Consider the following 24,827-nt stretch of genomic DNA (forward strand, 5'->3'; position numbering starts at 1 on the left):
GGAGGTACAAAAAGAAAAATCTTACTTGGAGAGCAGGGGGATCACAAATAACGACCTGCACCAGCTACAACTACCTAGGAGTTTGGTTCAACGCTAGTGCAAACCAAGCAGCACACCATAGACACTTAAGGTCTAAGGGTTTGAGGATCATCCATAGCCTTAGGCGTCGGAATCGTCATTTGCACAGCCCTTCAGCCGAACCAATCCTAAGGGTGCTACGGACCAAACTACTACCTGCAGTTACCTACGGCCACTTGGCCTTTCCCGGGAAAATGGACGCATTTCTGGGAAACCTACAAATAAAAGCTTATAAGAAAATCTTCTCCGTTCTGCAGCATGTGAGGAGGTCGAGGATGAGACTCGAGCTGGGCCTGACATGCGCAAACCTCTATTGCCTGGGCGACCTAATCAAATACTATATACACACCTTACGAGCACAAGGACAATCTTTGAAAGAGCAACTACAAGCTGTGTTCAAGGACGAACATTCCCCTTGGCACAAACAGTTGCACCTTGCCATCTCTACATTAAAGATTAAACCAACCTCTCTCATTAACCCAACTATTCCTCTGCTAACGTGGAAAAAACCAATAACAAAACAAATCATCTCAGTTTCATTTCAGACTGACGTTGCCGGGCTATCTAAAAACGAACTTTTCACTGCCTTGAATGAATCATATCAAGGGGAAACCTCAATTATACTTTAACTACTCCCTCAACCCCCAGACTCGCAACAAAATATTATACATGAGGCTGCTAGCCCTACCAATCTTCAACTTTAACCCAGAGTGGGCTCGGTGAAACGAGCAGCCCATTTGCAGGTTTTGCAACTATATACATGAGTCCTGGCTCCACCTGCTTTGCCTTTGCCCATTCTTTGCCACCGATCGACGTCGCCTACTGATCCCCGTCTTTCGGGAACGATCACTGAGACACTGCAGTGAAGCATCGACTTTGTGCTTTAGTAACAATTCAGCCCAGGCCTTAGCAAGAGATGGGAAGTTCATCAATATCATTTTAACTGCACTGCATAAACGCCTAGCATTAAGAACCTGATCATGTTTTTATATATTTTAAAATTGTAATCTAACACGCATTGCTCTGTTTGTACATTACGGTTTTTATTAACTGTATAATAAAGATAAGATAGTTACTATCCGCTGTTGAATTGTGATCATTTAAAAACGTATAACCTTCTCCCGCCCACACAACCCCTCCCCCTGGCGTGCCTGTCACACTGGTGCGATGTGCGTTTTGTGAACGTGGTGGCAAGGAAGGACATTTTAACAAAGAAATGCCTCTTGCCCATGTCATTGCCTTAAGACGAGCAGGGACTGTGATATTTTGCAAGCGCCACATCATGACAAGGGGGCACAAGGTTAAGGACACATCCACTAGTTGTCTTCTGATCTCACCTGTTTGTCATGGGCAGACACGTATTGATCCACCTTCTCCAGCTCCTGCTTCCTCCACTCTGATTGGCTCAGCTGCAGCATCAGTTTTGTCCGTGCCACTGGCAAGGCCAGGCTGCTGTCCATCTGAGAGAAGCTGCAGCAGAACTCCTGCCTTAAGTTAATGAGCTCTTCTTCAGATAACGTAAGGGGAAAACCTATAACCTTCCTTAGAAAACAGAAAAAAAGAGAGGGTACGTGAGGTGACTGTAAAAGGATTTGTAATAGCTAATAAAAGGCACAAACATTTTGTGAAATGCTTTACTTTTTAATTCACAACCCTTTGCAATGTGTTCAGCAAGTGACAACCCTATGGCAGATTTGCAGATCAGATCTGAACAAAGGGCCTAATCTTCTATTCCCATTGCAAACTAGGAATGTGCAAATTGCACACCAACTGAATGGCAAATTAAAATGTAATTTGTGATGCAAACTATGTAGTAATGAGGTTGCATTGCAAATGGTACATTTACAGGGGATCACAAAGCAATCAACCAAAAGAATAATAATTAGGCAGACCACAATTTACAATCCCTTGTGATTGGCTGTAAGTGCAGGGATAGAGGTCTACAAGGGACAGAAGTAGTGGTGGGCGGAATGTTTCACTCCGTGGAATTTTCTACTCAAGAGGCAGCAAAATCAACTTGAATGGCCACGCACTCTAGAGCACTGCATGGTGCCATTTGCGCTACTGCTGCTCAATTTCAGTGCCAGCAGAGCGATGTGCTTATTTTCCACTCAGGGGAGAAACTCCATGGAAACTTGTGGAGATTTTATACAACTCCATGGCATTCCACAGAGTAAATGTCTGCGAGTTCCCGCACCCTGAGACAGCAGACCTATGTCTCTTTATTACCATTCCCAATAGGACGCTTTTGTTAGACCTGGTGTTATCCAACTATATATATTATATATATATATATATATATATTTGCCACCAATACGTTCTTTAGAAGGTGCACACCTTGTCAGTCGGTGCCAAACAGCAGGGAGGAACGTGTCCCTACACGAAATCTTTTCACCAATAAAAAATATGTCTGCACACGTCCAGTTGCTTATATTAAAGGGCTTTATTCAAGAGACTCAAGGAGCCCCATTCACCTACGCGTTTCGACCGCAGGTCTTGTTCACAGTGTTTACCACTGGTCCATTGTCACTTTCTATTATTTATAATCTCACTCCCAATCAGCTCATAATGAAGCATCTTGGGATATGTAGTTTAACAATTTTGACACAAATAAAACGTTCCTAATATGCAAAAACATTACTTTTATCTTTCTGTGAATGATACTTTCTCATAATATTGTAAATTTATAAAGAAAAAGTGGTTAAATCATAGAAGGTTTACTGTAAATACACAAAACTCGATTCTAAACGGAAAATTGTTTTTCCAAAGACAACACCATGTTGCTTAGACCGATAGTGCACTATTTTACAAACAATTAGTTAAATAATGTCACTTGAGTACATCTTCATTCTAGGCTAAGTGCCATAATTCACCTTCCTTTGATATTCCCAGATTTCCTAAGTTAGTGTAACGGGCTCAGTGCCCTTTTTGGAGTTATGAGAAAGTTATGGTACAAAAAGATTATTAAACTGAAAGGGATATTTTTCATAAAGTTTCAAATCTAGATTTCTCATATCTATTTAGTGTTCCCAATTGTCCATTCAAAGTTACTAGAGATGAACATACATCTCATCGTCCATGTTCAATCCTCTCGGTGCCTTAGTTTGAAACCGTATGATTAGACGTGACTCTAAAAAAAAAAAAAAAAAAAATATATATATATATATATATATATATATATATATCCTGCCTTTTCACTCGAAAAAGACTTGCTGCCTTTCTTTGCTTTTTTGATGCTGTGATTTATTAAAAGTCATTCGGAAGAGGTCCTTACCTTTCTGTTCTCACCGTGGAGTGGTGAGTAGGAACATTATTACCTACTGGCGGTCGCCAGTAGGTATATATAGTTAGGATTTTTTCTCTATGGGATTTTTGAAAATTCTATGTCTAATAACTTTGGCGTTTGTGGACGGAATTGGCTGAAATTTTCAGGAAAATGGCACATTTTGTTTCTGAGCAGCCCCTGAAAATTTGGGGGGGGTTCGTCAAGGGGGGGCTGAGAAAAAAGGGGGGTCCCAAAACGTGTTTTTAACATTGAGTTTTCCATAGGGCGGTTGGCCTCACTTTTAGCCCGAACGGCTGAATGGATTTGCACGAAACTTGGCAAAATTGTAGGGACTGGTAGCCCGATGTGCCTTTGCTAGGTCTCAATATATGTGCTCCAGTGGATTTTGAGAAATTAACGTTCAAAAAAAGATATATATCTGTAACAGCGGACCGGGCAGCGCTCCGGTTCGCGGACTTTTCGCGGTACGGAGCTTTGTGAAGCGAAGCTGATTGGTTCTCCGGCATCTGTGAACATTCCAAACAGTCCGTAGCGGCCGCCATCTTGTCTCTCGGTAGGATCGAGAGACAAGAGGAGGCCAAAGCGAAGGGGCAAATGACCATAAGGGGGCATAGTAGATCCTCGCTGACCCCCTAGGTTTGATGTGGAGGTTTTAAAAGGGCCCCGCGGGGCAAAAAAAAAATAATAATAATAATAATCGAACGGCTGAATGGATTTGCACGAAACTTGGTAAAATATTAGGGACTGGTAGCCCGATGTGCCTTTGCTAGGTCTCAATATATGTGCTCCAGTGGATTTTGAGAAATTAACGTTCAAAAAAAGATATATATCTGTAACAGCGCTCCGCTTCGCGTAACGGAGGTTTGCGAAGCTGATTGGTTCTCCGGCGTCTGTAAACATTGCAAACAGTCCGTAGCGGCCGCCATCTTGTCTCTCAGTAGGATCGAGAGACAAGAGGAGGCCAAAGCGAAGGGGCAAATGACCATAAGGGGGCATAGTAGATCCTCCTTGACCTCTTAGGTTTGATGTGGAGGTTTTAAAAGGGCCCCGCGGGGCAAAAAAAAAAATAATAATAATAATCGAACGGCTGAATGGATTTGCACGAAACTTGGCAAAATTGTAGGGACTGGTAGCTCGATGTGCCTTTGCTAGGTCTCAACATATGTGCTTCAGTGGATTTTGAGAAATTAACGTTCAAAAACAAGATATATATCTGTAACAGCGCTCCGCTTCGCGGAGATAAAATTATATCTGTATTACCTAGCTGTTGCTAACACCAGTTAGCGACGGCTAGTAGGAGATAGCGACCATCTTGGGCCCCACTTTGCATGTGAGTGATATTTATCACTAATGACATGCAAAGTGGGCATGCCAAGATGTTAGCGACTGGAAACAGTCGCTAACATCGCTATCTCCTATTATCAACTTTTGGAAATATTCGCGATAAGCGCGAATATCTCCAAAAGCTAGCACCTGCCCTGAGCAGTTCTTAGCCATGTTATCCAATGGGAGGTGGATAACATGGCTAAGAGCATTAGCTCGGTAATGCATGAATATCGCTGAGTTTTTAGCGATATTAATGCATTGCGGTCGTTTTTTATCGTATTTGCGATAAACCTTGATAATAGCAAGGTTTATCTGCGATAATTTCTGACGATGCTTAGCGGTAAAAAAATCGTTGCTAAGCATCGTTAGGGATAAATATCGCTTAACTTTGGTAATATGCCCCAACGTCTGTTAACGTTCGATTCTAAGGAAATCAGGAAGTGTTAAAAAACATTGTCTGCGCCATCTTGCCTTTTTTCAAATGCCACACTTTTGTCGTGCACGGCAGTCATTTTAGATGCCTTGACCAGACCCACTCTGTGCACGCTGTCGATCCTTAGCATGGCTCCCCACCCTCGCAAGCATCTCCCCCAGGCAGTGGTCACCCCCGCTCTCTGTCTTATGCATGGGTAATAAACCACCCCCCATCTGCGCTGCTCTTCCCTGAGAATCACACCCTGTGCCCGCCCGACACCTCCCTTTCGCCCTATTCACTACCGCACCCTCTGACACTCCTTTTCCTCTGTGTTCGATTGTCCAGGCCGGTCCTAGGGTATCAGCTAGCCCTGCAGATGTAGTTTATGGCCCCAGCTGTAAAGAATCACCCCTCTTCAAAGGAGTTATAGTAGATCAAGGCCCACACTCGATGAGATCCGTCACAGCAGACGCGTTCCTATTATCTGAAAACCATCCTGTATTGTGATTGGGGAGGGGACCGAGCCTGAAGCGGAAGATTCCAGGGATGACTCTTTGTACATCAAAGTTTTTACAATTATGTGTCACATTAAAAATATATAGCACTCCAACAAAGTAGTAAGATTATAAAACTTTAATAACTTATAAATATATACAAGAAAACAAAAACAGTAATAACATATAAAATGTTTTAGGGAAAAACAACGAAGTAGCGGTCGGCTGTGCGAATAGTCCCAACGCAGCACAACGTCCAGATTTCTGGCGTGGGGCGTCGCGGGGGGTGGGTCATCAGTAGCAAACTGTTGTGCGAATAGTTCCAAGGCAGCAGAACGATGGCACCAAGGTGATGTCCAGTAAGTTGCCGCACTGGTTTTGGTATCCTACAATGCTGCTCCGAATAACGGCGTGGGGCGCCCCGGGGGAGGCGGCGTGAACGGGCCTCTCCAGGTGGAGTCTCGTCTGTTGTAGTGGGGCGCCCCTTTACCGTTTCAGTTGCCATTCCGTCCGCTTTTGGTCCACTGTGTCAAAAGCCGCAATTCAGCTGAGTTGCGCCCACTCTTGCGGTGCAGCGATAGGCGGCTGTCACAGGACTCTCAAAATGGCGGCAGGCTGTTTCCTTTTTGGGCCTGGTCCACTGAAATGGCCCTGGGACACCTTGGAAATCGGACGCTTGTCTGCTAGGTCTTGGACCCCATTCTCGAAAGCGTCCCCTCCGCCTTGAGGATTCATCAAAAGTTTTGGGGGCCCCCGACTCCTGTAGGCTGGCTGAACGAATAAAGCTTGAGACAAAACCTCTGCTCCCACCCCCCACGCTAACTGGAGATGTCGAAGTTGACTCCTGCAACTTCCACATTTGGATGCACCAAATAGTTGCGGATAACACTGAATCTAAAAACAATCAAGGAAAGGGCCCCAAGAAGAAAAAACCTAATGCCCCATGGTACACCCAGACCCTTGCAGAAAGCCACCTCCTTTGTCGGAAACTAGAAAGACACTGGAGACAAGCATACGACACGATCTCCAAAACACGCTATGTCCAACAGAGGAAAGTATATCTTTCTGACATTAAAGCAGCAAAAAAAGAATACTTCACTAATCTTATAATGGAAGCGCACCAAAATCAAAAAACCATCTTCACCATAGTCAAGTCCTTCACCCACCCGAAAGCGCTCACCACCGATATACCCCCCTCAGAGAGTCTTTGCAACCAAATAGCTGACTACTTCATTGACAAAATTGTCAACATTCAGAAGGACTTTCCCCCACCCCCGACAACCACTGTAGAGGTATCAGTTAACTACTCTCCTCTCTCCAGTTTCAAACCAGTATCCTTGCAACAGACAAGCAAGGCTATCCTGGCCTGTAAATCAGGAGCACCCACTGATTCCTGTCCCCCAATCATTCTTCACCATCTGATGGACACAGTCAATCCCTACATTAATGGAATCATTAATGAATCTCTTGAATCCGGAATTGTACCCGCAGAATGGAAGAAGGCCACTGTCAAACCCCTGTTGAAAAAACAGAACAAATCATCTACAGATTTGACTAACATGCGCCCCATCTCCTTGCTTCCTATTCTGGGCAAAGTCACGGAGCATTTAGTGCATGAGGAACTCAAAACTTTCACAGAAGCCCACAATATCTTGCACCCCCAGCAATCGGGCTTCCGCTCCGGTCATTCCACCGAAACAGCTTTAATCGAACTTGCTGATTCCATCAAATTCCTACAGGATGAGGGCAAGCAGGCTGTCCTCATCCTGTTGGATCTCACAGCAGCATTCGATACTATCTCGCATGTCATCCTAATCAATCGAATGCGAGAGATTGGCGTAACAGACTTAGCCCTAGCCTGGATTTCATCATTTCTATCAAACAGGTCTCAGACTGTGGCATTAGGACCACACCTATCCTGCGAAAAGCCAATTACATCTGGAGTGCCCCAGGGATCTATATTGAGCCCTTTATTTTTTAATATCTATATGGCACCCCTCTTAGCGGTGATAGAATCACATGGGATCCTGGTTACGTCCTACGCTGACGACACTCAATTGGTCGTCACCATTGACAAACAGCGTACTGACGCAGATCTCCGGTTTAAAAACTGTCTCTCTGATGTCTTTGAGTGGTTAAATACCAACCATCTTAGATGCAATAGCGCAAAGACAGAGATCATCCCAATAGGTAAGAATCTTTCTTTTTGCCCGAAAGATTGGTGGCCCACAGGATCCGAGGCCCCTCCTAGTGCAGTTATATCTGCCAGAAACCTTGGCGTACAATTCGATTCTTCCCTTACATTTGATGATCACGTTAAGATCACTGCCGGTCGATGCTTTGGATTAATAAAATCCCTGAGGAAATTTTTTGATTTCCTCCCAATTGCAGCAATAAAGTCAGTCGCGGTAGCTCTCTTACTTTCCCGACTTGACTACTGCAACGGCCTCATGGCTGGAGTGAAAAAATCCACTCTCAGAAAATTGCAGAGCTTACAACATGCTGCAGCCCGACTGGTTTTACAACTCCCCAGAAGGTCATCTGCGTCTGCAGCCCTGAATGCACTTCATTGGATGCCTCTTCATAAGAGAATTCTTTTCAAACTGCTTCTCACAGTCCATAGAACAATGCAAAACACAGGACCCCGTTATTTTGTAAACCGTTTTAAACTTTACAACCCTTCGCGCTGCTTAAGATCCTCTGGGACCAATCTGGTCCAAATTCCAAGATTTAAATATAAGACCAGAGGCGGAAAATCCTTCAATGTTCTGGCAGCTAAAGCCTGGAACACCCTACCCGCCTACCTCAGAGCCATAGACAATGAGAACAATTTCAGAAAACTTCTCAAGACATGGGTCTATCAACTACCAGACTCCTCTGTCTTGGCAGCCATCTAGTTCTCTCTTCCATTTATTCATTTCATTTTTCAACTATTCCTCTGCAGCTCGCCCAGCGCCATGATGCTCCCTTGGGAGCGAACGCTTGCGCTTTACAAATGCTCATAAATATCAAAAATAAAAATATCAAAAATAGGCTTCTGGTGGGGAGCGGCTGCCATGATTGCTCGCGGAATGACCACGACGGAGCTACGAGATGGTGGTGCTCTCATGCTGACGCCAGCTTCAGTCTGAAACATCCAGAAACAAGGTGGGGCTTTCATCGTTTGGGAAAAAAAAAAAGTTTTCATCCAATGAAAAGTGTTGTTTTTAGGTCATATGATCAAGCCTTCCATCATTAGGAAACCAAAAGTAAAATGAACCAATGAAAAGTTTTATAAACAAGTCACATGACCTGTTATGCGGCATAGGGTATAAAATGCGGAGAAAATACGTTGGCACGTGAGGCGGCGTCAGTAGCGGACCGATGTGCGAATAGGCCGAAGGCAACACAACGCGCCAAGATCCGGATGGCACCGAGGTGGTGTCCAGCAAGTTGCAGCACTGGTGTGGCCATCCTACAATGCTGAAAGTCGGCGTGGGGCGCCCCGTTGGCCTGTGAGTTTGCGTCAGTAGCGGACCGATGTGCGAATAGGCCGAAGGCAGCACAACGCGCCAAGATCCGGATGGCACCGAGGTGGTGTCTAGCAAGTTGTGGTACTGGTGTGGCCATCCTACAATGGTAAAAGTCGGCGTGGGGCGCCCTGTTGGCCTGTGAGATGGTGTCAGTTGCGGACCGATGTGCGAATGGGGCCAAAGGCAGCGCAACAATATTTTCTGTATGGAAGATACCACTAGGCGTTGAGATGCCAAGATCCGGATGGCACCGAGGTGATGTCTAGCAAGTTGCTGTACTGGTGTGGTCATCCTACAATGCTGAAACTCGGCGTGGGGCGCCCCATTAGCCTGTGAGATGGCGTCAGTAGCGGACCGATGTGTGAATAGGCCGGAACCAGCACAAGGCGCCAAGATCCGGATGTCACCGTGGTGGTTTCATAGTTGAGAGGCACTTCATCTGCAGTGGGGCGCCGAGATCCGGATGGCACCGAGGTGATGTCTAGCAAGTTGCTGTACTGGTGTGGTCATCCTACAATGCTGAAACTCGGCGTGGGGCGCCCCATTAGCCTGTGAGATGGCGTCAGTAGCGGACCGATGTGTGAATGGGGCAAAGGTAGCGCAAGAATATTTTCTGAATAGAAGACACCACAAGGCGCTGAGATGCCAAGATCCGGATGGCACCGAGGTGGTGTCTAGCAAGTTGTGGCACTGGTGTGGCCATCCTACAATGGTAAAAGTCGGCGTGGGGCGCCCTGTTGGCCTGTGAGATGGTGTCAGTAGCGGACCGATGTGCGAATGGGGCCAAAGGCAGCGCAACAATATTTTCGGACTAGAAGACACCACAAGGCGCTGAGATGCCAAGATCCGGATGGCACCGAGGTGATGTCTAGCAAGTTGCTGTACTGGTGTGGCCATCCTACAATGCTGAAACTCGGCGTGGGGCGCTCCATTAGCCTGTGAGATGGCGTCAGTAGCGGACCGATGTGGGAATGGGGCCAAAGGCAGCGCAACAATATTTTCTGAATAGAAGACACCACAAGGCGCTGAGATGCCAAGATCCGGATGGCACCGAGGTGGTGTCTAGTAAGGTGCACTGGTGTGGCCATCCTACAATGCTGAAAGTCGGCGTGGGGCGCCCCGTTGGCCTGTGAGATGGCGGCAGTAGCGGACCGATGTGCGAATGGGGCCAAAGGCAGCGCAACAATATTTTTGGAATAGAAGAGACCACAAGGCGCTGAGATTCGGTTAGCACCGAGGTGGTGTCTAGCAAGCTATGCAGCTGAGTTGCGTGCGCACTTGCGGCGAATAGGTCGAAGGCAGCACAACAATGTTTTCTGAATAGAGGACACCACAAGGCGCTGAGATTCGGTTACCACCGAGGTGATGTCTAGCAAGTTGCCGCACTGGTGTGGCCATCCTACAATACTGCTCCGAATAACGGCGTGGGGTGCCCGAAGGGGGGGGGGGAGGCGGCGTAACGGGCCTTCCTAGGTGAAGGCTCGTCTGCTGTAGTGGGGCGCCCCTTTACCGTTTCAGTTGCCATTCAGCTGAGTTTTGGCTGCTCTTGATGCTACAGCGACAGGCGGCTGCAACAGGACTCTCAAAATGGCGGCCTGTTCTTTGGATTTGGGCCTGGTCCACTAAAATGGCCCTGGGACACCTTAGAACTCGGACGCTCGATTTTTTTTTCCTTTCCTGTACATGCAAAAAAAGGTAAATGCCCGGTACGTTACACGCTTCATCTGCCACGATGAACTCTCCAGAGGAACCGAAAAAAAATATAGTTATGGTAACTATACCATGCATCGTCATATGGAGAGGTGGCACCAATTAATTATAGTGCTGCATAAAAGAGAGATTTGGAGGAGAACCCCTGACCTGCTAGTACATTCATCAAAGAAGTGGCACTGACAGCATCAGAGGCAAGGGAAACGGTCCCAAATATTTAGAAGAACTTTGGAAAGATTAAAATGACATGTTTAGATTGTGGCAAATTAATTTCATGTGGACAGATGAGTGTTACTCTAATAAATACAGCATATGAACATCATCATAGTCGATGGTTGGTAGAGACATTTTGACTATATCCTGGACCTGCCCGTCCTCGCCCAAAATGGCGCCGGAATAAATGGGACTCGTAACTCCTTGTTGTGTACTGGTTGCAGAACCTTGAAATCACGAGATACGTATGCAGTTTTGAAGCACATGGCGGGCGGGGACGAGAATTGATTGAATATTTCGACATCCCTATTGATATTAAGTTCTGATGTGTTATTGATTACTGTACTATTGAAAGTTCGAATTAACGTCACCCATGGTACTTGCCCGTAAATGTATATCTAGATAATTTTATTGTAACTGGCCCTGTCGTATTTTAATTATAAAATGTACGTCCACCGATTCCGTAACTGTTAGACACCTTAGTTCTTGCAACCTAATGGCCCGCCCGTTACGTTCCTCTACAGTGTAAATGTCTACTTATCATATACGATTACAGTTTGCTCCGTGGCCGGCCCACGTGGTTATAGGCTCGTATTTGTATAATGAAATTTTCACAATAAAGGTTTTTAAAAGAAAACATGGTAGTAGTATATACATTGGTAAAGTTTTTAATAATAGTCACTGTTTTAGAATCATTAAAAGGCAAGTGAAATAAAGCAGACCAATTACATGAAGGGCAAAAGGTATAATACGAAGGAACGCAGTAAAGATAAATGGTCAAGGGCTGTTGTGTTTTCTACTCCTGCAACATAAAGTGATCGATAAGAATCTCATATTCAGGCGTATCGGCGACTAAGACAGCAGGTCGACCCTCTTTTGCTCAACGGCTCCGTCATGGGACGAAGAAACGCTCTTTTTCTCGAAAAAAGAATATATTTTACTTGCAGGACAGTTGTAAATTTTCCGGGAAAGTACATTAGCCTGGAACATTATAACATATATTTAAGAAAAAATAATGTTCGGAAGTAATAAAAAGCGTAATTTTTAGGTCATATGACCAAGCCTTTCATCATTAGAATAAGAAAAGTAAAATGAACCAATGAAAAGTTTTATTAACAAGTCACATGACTTGTTATGCTTACGTTACGCGCTGCGCGCCCCGGATGACTTCCGGATGCGCTAACGCGGCGCGTCATATGACGCATTACGCGACAACGCAGGTCCAGAATATAGTCAAAATGTCTCCACCAACCAGCGGTCGGAACACAACCCCTTTCAGCAGGCTAAATAGTTCTGTTAAATGACAACAGAAGGGACAGGCAACAAGAACCATCAGTCAAAGAGGGGAGGGCTAGTTCTTCTCTACCGGGTTACATTGGGGCGCTACCGGAACTGATCGAATTGGTAGTCTACAGTGTTTCTGGATGTTTCAGACTGAAGCTGGGGTTAGCATGAGAGCAGCACCATTTCGTAGCTCCGTCGTGGCCATTCCGCAACCAATCATGGCAGCCGCTCTTTATCGTTATTTTGGGCGGGGTGGGTGGCGGAGCCGAGCTGTTTTGCAGCCATCATTGTGTGGAGTTCAGTTCATCTCACTAGTTTTGTATTTGTCATGAGGGGTTGTTCCTAATGTTTCTATTTTAGCGAGGTCAAAAAGAGATCCCATTAGTGGCCTACTGATTTTGCTCGATTCCTTTTCTTTTTTTTTTTACACGATTTTTCGTTATCTGCAAAGACTAAACAGAGTATTGCGACTCTGTGTTTATTTGTAAATAGAGAATGAACCAAAGAGAACCAATTCTAAAACAGTAAATACTTGGATAACAATCAATCAAATGGAGAGAGAAGCAGGCACGACGTATTACAATGGGGGCAAAGGCCTGCGTTAACTACCCTTCACTATGTGCAAAGAGAGAGTACTCCTAATAGAAATGAGGGGGGGGGGGCACCATTCAAAGCAGATCAGTGTGCATAAACACGAAAATGTTTTCACTTACCACGTACTTGACATTCGACAGCTTATGATATTTGCTATTAAAAAAACATTGAAATTCACTGAAAAAACCATAGGTTATAGACCATATATAGTTAGGAATTAGCATTTACAAAACCTTGAAAATTCACTGAAAAAACCATAGGTTATAGACCATATATAGTTAGGAATTAGCATTTAAAAAACCTTATTTTACTCACACAAAACCATTGAAATTCCATATATAGTTAGTTGCACTAACTATATATCGCGCACCCGCAATCCACTGCTGATGATGTCACATATTACATCATTCATGACATGGTCAGTGACATCACTGATGACATCACTGATGACATCTCAAATGACATCACTGATAACATCTCAAATGACATCACTGATGACATCTCAAATGACATCACTGATGACATCACTGATGACATCTCATTTGACATCAATGACCACATCACTGATGATATCATTCATGTGACAATACAATGCATCTCCTCACACTTTAATATAACCTCTGTTACACCCAGTGTTAAATACAGAGTATAATTTTTGAAACCATTGACACACCAATACTAGTTACTACATACGCACTCAGTGATTCCTATGTTTACACACACATTCACTCATTTACCCATACAATCATTCATACATACAATCACTCATCTTTACAACACTATCATATGCACTCATACACCTATACAGACTCTCACACTCTGTCACTCATCCATGGAGTTACTCACACACCTAGTCAGTCCTGTAAATAATCAATCACGCTTCCATTTTCTAATCTATACAGTTAAACATAGAGCACCTTACATTTTGAAACATATACTAACACATACTTACTCTCTTATACAATCATTGATACAAGTACACATTGTTCTGCACAGAGTCACACACCTCCCAGCCAGCCACACACACACTCAGTCTCCCATACAAATACTTGGGCAATCAATCAATAACCCATATAGTTACTCATATAGCTACTGACCAACACATGCAGCAGTTTACAGAACAACAGACATAATGATGCACAAATTAAGACAGTTTAGTCACTAACCCATGCACTCAGTGAGACACATTTAATCACTCACTCATACAGTCAGTCACGCACCTACTAAATCCTTCATCCAGACACTTCTACATCTACTCATTCTTCAATATGTAAAACATATTTAAACTTTTCAGAAACACACAGTCACTGGATGATGTCATTTGAGATGTCATCAGTGATGTCATCAGTGATGTCACTGACCATGTCATGAATGATGTAATATGTGACATCATCAGCAGTGGATTGCGGGTGCGCGATATATAGTTAGTGCAACTAACTATATATGGAATTTCAATGGTTTTGTGTGAGTAAAATAAGGTTTTTTAAATGCTAATTCCTAACTATATATGGTCTATAACCTATGGTTTTTTCAGTGAATATATATATATATATATATATATATATATATATTACCTACTGGCGGTCGCCAGTAGGTATATATAGTTAGGATTTTTTTCCTATGGGATTTTTGAAAATTCTATGTTGAATAACTTTGGCGTTTGAGGACGGAATTGGCTGAAATTTTCTGGAAAATGGAACATTTTGTTTCTGAGCAGCCCCTGAAAATTTGGGGGGGTTTCGTCAAGCGGGGGCCGAGAAAAAAGGGGGGTCCCAAAACGTGTTTTTAACATTGAGTTTTCCATAGGGCGGTTGGACTCACTTTTAGCTCGAACGGCTGAATGGATTTCCACGAAACTTGGCAAAATTGTAGGGACTGGTAGCCCGATGTGCCTTTGCTATGTCTCAAGATATATGCTACAGTGGTTTTTACGAAAATTAACTTTGAAAAATATATATTGGGCTACATTGGGCTATATATATGTTGGAGCCCAAATGTAGCCCAATGTAGCCCAATGTAGCCCAATGAAGCCCAATGAAGCCCAATGTAGCCCAAAGATGGCCGCCATAGACAAAAAAAAACAAATGTAGCCCAAATATCAGCCAGATGTAGCCCAACTATAGCCCAGTGACAGAATGTCCCAGAGTGTTTTAAAGAACAACTAGAACGCTAACAGTCTTACTTATGACAAAAGTATGGCACACCTGAAGTCATCTTGATTGGAATAAAGTGGTAACACTTAATACATTTAATTTGAAAAGGAACAAAATAAGGGGTTTCATTTTGCCATAGAAATGTTATATATATATATATATATATATATATATATATATATATATATATATATATATATATTACCTACTGGCGACCGCCAGTAGGTATATATAGTTAGGATATTTTTTAATAGGGATTTCTGAAAATTCTATGTTGAATAACTTTGGCGTTGATATACGGAATTGGCTGAAATTTTCAGGAAAATGGCACATTTTGTTTCATAGCGTCCCCTGAAAGTTTGGGGGGGTTTCGTCAAGCGGGGGCCGAGAAAAAAGGGGGTCCCAAAACGTGTTTTTAACATTGAGTTTTCCATAGGGCGGTTGGACTCACTTTTAGCTCGAACGGCTGAATGGATTTCTATGAAACTTGGCAAAATTGTAGAGACTGTTTGCCTGATGTGCCTTTTCTAGGTCTCAAGATATGTGCTCCAGTGGATTTTGAGAAATTAACGTTCCAAAAAAATATATATCAGACAGTGTCCCGGTTAGCGCCCCGGTTCGCGTACCAGACGCGTAACGGAACTTCGCGAGGAGAAGCGGATTGGCTCTCCGGTGACTGTCAACATTCTAAACAGTCCGGAGCGGCCGCCATCTTGTCTCTCGGTAGGATCGAGAGACAAGAGGTGGAAATAAACGAAGGGGGAAATTAATGAAAGGGGGCAAGGTAGACCCCTCCTGACCCCCTAGGATTGATGTGGGGGCTATTAAAGGGCCCCGCGGGGCAAAAAAGATTTTTTTTTCTTTTCGATTTTTCGCGGTGGAAGCGCTACCCGGTACGCGAACCGGGTAGCTCACCGGTAGCGTAATGGGAGTCCGCCATCTTGTGTTTCGGACGAATTTAGTCACAAGATGGAGGATAAACAATGTTGGGAATGGGTATAAGGGGGCACGGGAGACATATCCTGACCCCCTAGGTTTTCTGAGGGTGGCTGAGGAGGCCCATATATGTAAAAAAAAAAAGCGGTTAGCGCCCGGTCCGCGCACCGGGTAGCGTTCCGGAAAGCGTAACAAGGGGAAAACCAAGGGCAATATTAAAATAATATTTTAGAGTGCTTTGAGGTAGGGTAGCTCTGAATAGAGCTGTTGTGTTGTGTGGGTGATGTAAGTACCAACATGTAGGTACCAATGAAGAGTCTAAAATTCAATGTACACCGTCTCCTCTGTAGATATTTTGTATGTTCTAATATGGGTATTTAAATGTAAATGTGTGGAAAAGCACTTCATGCTTTAAAGCAATTGTATTTTTGAACTGATTGTTCTTTCCTCTTAGTCCTCCTCTTTGTTTTTTTTTCCCCACACTCTTCTTCAGCATGATAGTTGATAAATTTGTTCCCTCAAAAAATTTATATACATAAAAAAATTATATTAAATACATATAAAATATATTTTTCCTTTAAAAGAAGAATACATTTTACAGCTTTTGATAGTTGCTATTAAAAAACCATTGAAATTCACTGAAAAAACCATAGGTTATAGACCATATATAGTTAGGAATTAGCATTTACAAAACCTTGAAAATTCACTGAAAAAACGATAGGTTATAGACCATATATAGTTAGGAATTAGCATTTACAAAACCTTATTTTACTCACACAAAACCATTGAAATTCGCATATATAGTTAGTTGCACTAACTATATATCGCGCACCCGCAATCCACTGCTGATCATGTCACATATTACATCATTCATGACATGGTCAGTGACATCACTGATGACATCACTGATGACATCTCAAATGACATCACTGATGACAACATCCAGTGACTGTATGTTTCTGTAAAGTTAAAATATGTCTTACATATTGAAGAATGAGTGGATGTATAAGTGTCTGGATGAAGGATTTAGTAGGTGCATGACTGACTGTATGAGTGAGTGATTAAATGTGTCTCACTGAGTGCATGGGTTAGTGACTAAACTGTCTTAATTTGTGCATCATTATGTCTGTTGTTCTGTAAACTGCTGCATGTGTTGATCAGTAGCTATATGAGTAAGTATATGGGTTATTGATTGGTTGCCCAAGTATTTGTATGGGAGACTGAGTGTGTGTGTGGGTGGCTGGGAGGTGTATGACTCTGTGCATAGATGTGTGAGCAGTTGATTCACTAGATGTATGGGTTAAAAAGTGCATGTGGAAACAGCTGTATGGGCGATTGACTGTGTGCATGAGTGTATTGGTGAGTGAATGGATATCTCAGTGCTACATGTCAAAGTAAGTACATATGTAAAACACAGTACATCTGAGAGTTGACATATATAAATAACTGTGCATAAGAGCCAGTGAATGTGTGAGTGGCTGTATGGATCATTGTGAACTTGTATCAGGGATTGTATAAGAGAGTAAATATGTGTTAGTATATGTTTGAATAAGTAAGGTGTGTATAACTGTATAGTTGAGGAAATGGAGGTGTGATTGATTCTTTGCATGACTGACTAGGTGTGTGAGTAACTCCATGGATGAGTGACAGTCTGTGAGTGTCTGTTTACACTGAGTGTATCTAAGGTTATATTAGAGTCTGAAGAGGTTTTTCGTATTATCACATGAATGATGTCATCAGTGATGTGATCAGTAATGTCAAATGAGATTTCATCAGTGATGTCATCAGTGATGTCATCTGAGATGTCATCAGTGATGTCATCAGTGATGTCATTTGAGATGTCATTTGAGATGTCATTTGAGATGTCATCAGTGATGTCATCAGTGATGTCATTTGAGATGTCATCAGTGATGTCATCAGTGATGTCACTGACCATGTCATGAATGATGTAATATGTGACATGATCAGCAGTGGATTGCGGGTGCGCGATATATAGTTAGTGCAACTAACTATATATGCGAATTTCAATGGTTTTGTGTGAGTAAAATAAGGTTTTGTAAATGCTAATTCCTAACTATATATGGTCTATAACCTATCGTTTTTTCAGTGAATTTTCAAGGTTTTGTAAATGCTAATTCCTAACTATATATGGTCTATAACCTATCGTTTTTTCAGTGAATATATATATATATATATATATATATATATATATATATATATATCCACTTTTTTACTTTGCCTACTACAGCATAGATCAGTGAGCCAGCCCACTTCAGCCATTGGTTAGACTCACTGTGAATGTTGGGTTTCTGCTCTTTAATAATAGTACACTTATAAAGCGCCTGGTTACACCAGCAGGTGTGTTCCTGCGCTGAGACTAACTGAGGAATTAGGAACTAACTTAGTTTCCTTCGGTGCCATGGCAATGTGGGCTTTCCAAGACCATTTGTTGTCTTAATATTAGCATGGGCCTGGCAGCTCCCACAATATTTTATGAAAAAAGGCAAAACAAAATGAACATTGACAAAGCCAAAAGGCTGGCAGATAGCTCAAGCTTTCATCCTTAAGCATCAGCTATAACAATTGTGGGGTACTGGTATCTTTTCAAAGGTTTGTGGCCATAATTGGCATCCCAAAACATTGATGCATTCCTTTTTGATTCTCAGATAGGAGGGGGAAGTGCCTTCCATGCCCCTCCCATTTGAAGTTCGGATAGGGTCATACCATTTCTTTAGAAGTGGGAAAGGAGTTTGTAAATAGTAAAAAAAAAGGTATTTTGCTGTAGCAGACCCTGTGATTTTGCGAATCACAGGCCTTGTGACCACAAAATACCTTTGTATATGAGGCACGAAGTTGGATATTACTACTACTTCAGCATTACTCGTACTTTTTGGATACATCTGAATCCTTTTCGTTTTTTCTGATGTTGAGACCTAACCTGCAGGGTTACATTCATTCATAGCCTGCTTGCACTGGAACTTGTATGGGTAGGGCATTTAGTGGGGTATCCAGAGCAAAGAAACTGAAACAGCCATATCAGCCAGTGTTGCAGGATGTCTTCACCTGCCCACACTGCAATATAAAACAATCAAGAAAACTAGGAAAAGTGTTGGGCTTAAAGCATTCTAGTACCCAGGCCCCACAGAGAACTTTTTGTAACACCACCTGCCGGGCTTTTAAAGCTCAGCAGTGTGGACAAAATATTGCTGGTGCAGTACAAGATAGATTGATACATTTTATTGTTTACAGTTATTAAAAACCAACAAAATATAAAAAACGCAAAAGTAAAACAGTAAAAACAGCGAGAGGACATAATAGGACTTATTCCGTTCCGTCCAGCATACTTCTTATACATTTAACAGAGCATAACTCTTTAAAGTCCAAATCTAATACAAAGAAAGGAAAAATCATGCTCATTCAAGAGGGGTTCCAATGACCGGAGAGGCCTGGAAATCATTGAGGGGCAGAAGCCAATGGTCGCCCTCTCCAGGCATTTGGGGACAGAACCCCTGATGTAAGGCAGTGGCTGCAAACTGAAAAGTCAGATCAATAAAGTGCCTGTTGCAGAATCTATACGCCTGTAGGCTTAAAAACACTAAAATCCGAGCTGTCCAAGAGCTGCCTATTCAAGTCACTTTGCACCCCTACAGTAGATGCTTCCTGTGGCCTCATCGCCCCAAAAAGCTGGTCAATGTACATTGAACCCTATGAAAGCCATGGTCAGATATAGTGCATGAAACACACTTCTAATCGAGGTGTGGGGAGGGCTAGAGGGCATTCTGTGCTGCATTAGGATCTGGAGAAGAGCAAGTGCAGCAAACTAAGCCAGGTCAGGCAGATATGAGAGGTTGATCAGTGCATCATACAATGCAATTGTATTGATCTTCGGCAGACCTAACGGGTTCAATGGTGTCCTCAGGGGTCGTTGTGTTGGACTAAACCGTAAATAAAGCGCAAGCTGCGGCCATCGCGTACAAGGCAAGTTTTTTAGGCTTTGGTGCCCCAAAGGAATGCTGTTTGGGCATCAGTATTCTTATATGCTGAAAGGACCTGTAGAGGAAGCGAGGGCAGCATATAGATTGGAATTAATAAAGTGCCATGTGCAATAGCATCCGGGAGGCGACTCTATGGCAGAACCAGTAACTAAGTGCATTCTATAGTTTCAGTGAGGTAAAGTGCAAATGCAGGAGCCTGAGAAAAGCCGATTTTGGCTTTGCTCTAAAAGCCTGTTTTTTTAGGTGAGCAGCAGATGGTCATAAACTGGCCTGAATAGAGTAGGCTTGCAATAGGCCTGCCACAGGGACCAGACCTGTTGCAGCCTTACTGGATTGACATGAATGGAGGGACTTCCCGGAGGTGGCGGGCCTGGGAATTCCTAATTTTAGCGGCCTGCAGGAGGCGAATTCAGTAGCTTGAGTACTTCTCTAAGAAATGTCAAACATCTGACTGATACCTGCACGTTCACGCTAGTCAGGCATGTGGCAATAGCCATGTTGCATTGTGTATACCCAGGGTGCGGAACAACGATTTCAGCCAGTAGCACCTTAGGCTCTTTAAGACAAGACAAACGCATAACTCCCGTGTCAGAATTTCCTTCCTATAGTTGCAAAGAAGGCAGATATGTTTGGCGGATGCAGTTAGACGCCCATATTTGTGGCCTTTTAAGGGAATTAAAATGCATCTCTGCCTCATGAGTTCTTTTTTAAAGGCCAATTTCATGGGGCTGGCTAGACATAATGCTTTCCCCTGATCTGAGTCTAGAGTCTCACATAGGTTGCATGAGATTTTCGAGAAAGGTCTTGTCTATCATCAATTTCGATTTTATTTGAGCTGTTTTAGGCAATAGGTTTGCAGTGAGCTTCTGGTTTAGATTTTGTTTTAGGATGTTATGTGTGCCAAGGATTCCATTGCGTTCATCACGTAGGGCTCCCACTGGAATTTTTCATCTTGGATGCCTTGCCCTATCAGTTTCTTAAGAGACCGTGGAGGTGCATTCTTCAACTTTGCATAATACCCCAGAAACCAGGCTTTCAGCATAATAGATTGTTTACAAGGGTCGAATCCAGCCATATTTGAGAGGATGGTGCAGCATCGGAGAGACTGAATAGACGTCTGTAATATCTTGTTTGGGCTTTGTTCAAGAGGAAATATGATTTTTTTAAATCAATGATATGATAGAAGATATGGTAAATCCACCCTACCCATAATGCATTGCATGCAAGAAAGTACCACGAGTGCATTCAAACAGCTATGTCGATATATACAATTAGTACCTTTGAAATGTGACAAAAGAATTTGTATATTACTTCTGTATTAGGTTGTACTCTGTGTGGAGCTGATGAAGCGAAATTTATAGACGGTCTCATATAAATGTGAGATGTGCTAGTGAGCAAAGTAACCACTGCCAGCCTTCCTTAAGACCAAGCGTGTGTCCTGCCTGAAGCCCTTTAAGAAAATAGTGCTCTGAGGCTGTAATTAAAACCTAGGGAGTAACAACACATGTAACAGGGGGTGTCCTCATGGGAGGTTATAAGAAGAGACAAGGCAGTACTAAGGAGGGACTACAAAGCCTATCAACCAACAAAAAGTCACCATTTGTAAAGGACAGGAACAGGAGCCAATTAAAAAGATGGGCAAAAAGTAGGGCAAAGCTTTATGCTTATATCCTGAATACATGCAAAAAGAACTATTGGGACAGAAGGCAGAAAAATGTCTTACATTCGCACCAGTACAGAGATCTGGGCCTAAATTCACAGTTTTTTTGCTCACCATGCCATTCCAGTTTGAACCCAGCCATATACAAATCAGTCTTGACCCTGTGCCCAATAGGAACAGTCCAGCCCGAACTGCCAGGCCAGGTCCTCCCTGGACTGGAAAAAAGTATTCTAGGACCGGTTTCGGGGTTTCATCCCTCATCAGCCAGGATAGCTTGATTCCAGTGGCATGGAGAGCACAGGACCCGAGTCTGGGCATACTCGTCCCTCTCGGGGTGACGAATGCAATAAGAACAATTGATGGACAGAATGCAGAACAATGTCATACATTCACCCCAGTACAGAGTACTGGCCCTAAATCCATCGTTTTTGTGCTCACCATGCCATTCCAGTTTGAACCCAGCCATATGCAAATCAGTCTTGACCCTGTGCCCAGTGGGAACATTCCATCCTGAACTTCCGGGCCAGGTCCTCCCTGGACTGAAACAAGCATGGGGTGGCATGGTGAGCAAAAGAATGATGGATTTAACCCAGATCTCTTGACTGGGGGTGAATGTTTTGAATTGTTCTACATTCCGTCTATCAATTGTGTGTCTTTTGCTTTCTCGCCCTTAGTGCGCCGTGTATGCCTAGACATGGCTCGCAGGCTCACTGTGCCACTGGATTCAAGCTCACCTGGCTGATGAGGGATGAAACCCCGAAACCGGTCCTACGATGCTTATGTCCGGTCCAGGGAGGACCTGGCTTGGCAGTTCGGGCTTGACCGTTTCCATGGGGCACAGGGTCAAGACTGATTTGCACATGTTCAGGTCTAAACTGGGGTGGCATGGTGAGCAAAACAATGATGGATTTAGCCCAGATCTCTTGACTAGGGGTGAATGTTTTGATTTGTTCTGCATTCCGTCTGTGTGTCTTTTGCTTTCTTGCCCTAAGTGCGCCGGGTATGCCCAGACGTGGGTCCCGGGCTCAGTGTGCCACTGGATTCAAGCTATCCTGGCTGATGAGATGTGATACCCCGAAACCGGTCCTAGGATGCTTGTTTACGGTCCAGGGTGACCTGTCTTGGCAGTTCGGGCTACACTGTTCCCATGAGGCACAGGGTCAAGACTGATTTGCATATGGGCAGGTTCAAACCGGGACAGCATGTTGAGCAAAAGAATGACAGATTTAACCCATATCTCTTAACTGGGGGTGAATGTTTTGATTTGTTCTGTATTCCATCAACTGTGTGTCTTTTGCATAGCCTGAATAGCGCATGTCTCGAATATATAGCACAATCGCTGCCTAGGCGAGACCTCAAAAAAGTGCCTGAGTCATTCTGTAGGCACGTACAGCATGGTGCACACAACTACAAAATGATGGCTGCTCCCATTAGTGTTTTTTTTTTTTTTGTAACACTGTGCACCATGGCTAAAAACCACTTGCAAAGCCAATAGGTCACAAAGGCCAAACCTGTTTGTTTTGCCAAAGCTTGCTAAATATTGGCAATGCTTACTGTCTTTCTTTTACTGTTATTTTTTTATCTCATTTTACAGTGATAACCCAGTGTTATTGCTAGGCCACACTGGTAGTTATTTCTAGACAAAGAAATAAGGGTATTGTGATGATCACCTTAATACAACTGGTCTGGACTGAAGTAGCGCTACACATCTAAATGCCCCCAAAGGTTTGATTGCCTGCTTGTAACTTGTCCAAAATGCAATGGCCCATTTATTGTGTATCTCAGAAGTTGTGGCAGCATCTCTCCTGCGCTTAAGGCCTTATATTGGTTAGAGATACACAAACTAATCATCATTGTGACAAATCTGTCTTTGCCAAAAAAAAGGTTTTGAGAAAGCAGATTTTCTTAGTACACCCCAGACAACTGAGTTCCATGAATAAATATTTGCTTCTATTCAGGGGCGTAGCTGTGGGAAAGGGGGGTTTGGGGTGTTACACCTTGCTCCTAATAAATATATTCTGTAGTAAATAGTTTGGTACAGGTGCTTTACAAAGGGTATGATAAGATGTTTTTCGGATTTCACTTGGGATTTTTACATGCACAGGCATACAAAACCACACTCGTCTCTGTTGTGAAGGTCTTAAAAATGGCTATTTTACAAAATATTGAGTTAGAAGTACTCCTCACAATCCGCGCTCCTCTCGCTTCCAACTGCTCCTTACGCAGCAGCGGTGCCTCCTCTATGGCGGAGGAGCGTTGCCCCCTTACTGAGTGCCAAACAGCGGACAGAAACAGGAAAAATAAAATGATAAACCATTTTATTATCATTTTATTTTTCTTTCTGCTGCAGGCAGCCAAGTCTCGGTGGGGCCATGAGGAGTTCAGTGGGAGTTGAGCATACTGTAAAGTGCGCATGAGTGTTTGTCCGGCAGTTTAATGCAGTCCACACCGTCATGTGCACTTTGACAGCCCTGCCAAGTGCCACACATGACGCGTGAGTCTAACACATTTATAGGCAAGTCCCCGCACCACGCATTAAATATAATTATCACGCATTATAGTGCTTCTCAGTGTCAAGCTGAAGAGCGGCAGCATAAGAATGTCTGAGCAAAGCCTGGCAGCGCCGGTTCACGCTGCGCTCCACTCTGGATACATTTTACCTAGTCCCAGCATTATCATGTGACCCAACGTGACAAGAATGACTGAAAAGATGTGCCCAATGGCTGTGCAGCCGTGACCGGACACGTTAAGGCGGGCCGCAGGCGGCGCAAACTGGCAGCATTTTGCGTTATGCTCGGAAGACAGGTTCCACCGTTGTAGTACCCACGGCACCGCTAGTGTTGTACAGCGCTGAGGTGCCAGTTAATGTATGCAGCCTCGCGAGCCGATCATGCCACATGAGAGAGTTCCTGCAGCTTAGCCTCAAGAATGCCACGCGAGTACTGAACAGACCGCGGCCGCTGTGGGAGTAATACTCGGGGGCGGCTGGTGACATTTTACAGTGGTGCAACGCTAACTGATTTGCGAGTGCGGGCCCCAGGCCACTCAGGCCGGCGGCGACCCCCGCCACCCACCCACATACACAACACTCAAAGAAATGTATTCACACACGCATACACACAAACACATCCATTCACAACTCTCTCCACCAAACATTCATGTATACACGCA

The 24,827-nt window shown here is 43.7% G+C and overlaps 1 protein-coding gene across 3 annotated transcripts in view; it reads right to left on the bottom strand.

Moving 5' to 3' along the window:
• EVC2 (EvC ciliary complex subunit 2) overlaps positions 1-24,827 on the bottom strand; it is a 526,400-nt gene that overhangs the window by 209,146 nt on the left and 292,427 nt on the right. For all 3 annotated transcript variants that reach the window (XM_078678486.1, XM_078678485.1, XM_078678484.1), the window contains one exon: positions 1,416-1,620. In XM_078678486.1, the coding sequence (XP_078534612.1) occupies positions 1,416-1,620 (205 nt within the window). The remainder of the gene's footprint in view (positions 1-1,415; positions 1,621-24,827) is intronic.

Source organism: Lissotriton helveticus, chromosome 2_2 (genome assembly GCF_964261635.1).
Source record: "Lissotriton helveticus chromosome 2_2, aLisHel1.1, whole genome shotgun sequence".
NCBI classification, from domain to species: Eukaryota; Metazoa; Chordata; class Amphibia; order Caudata; family Salamandridae; genus Lissotriton; species Lissotriton helveticus.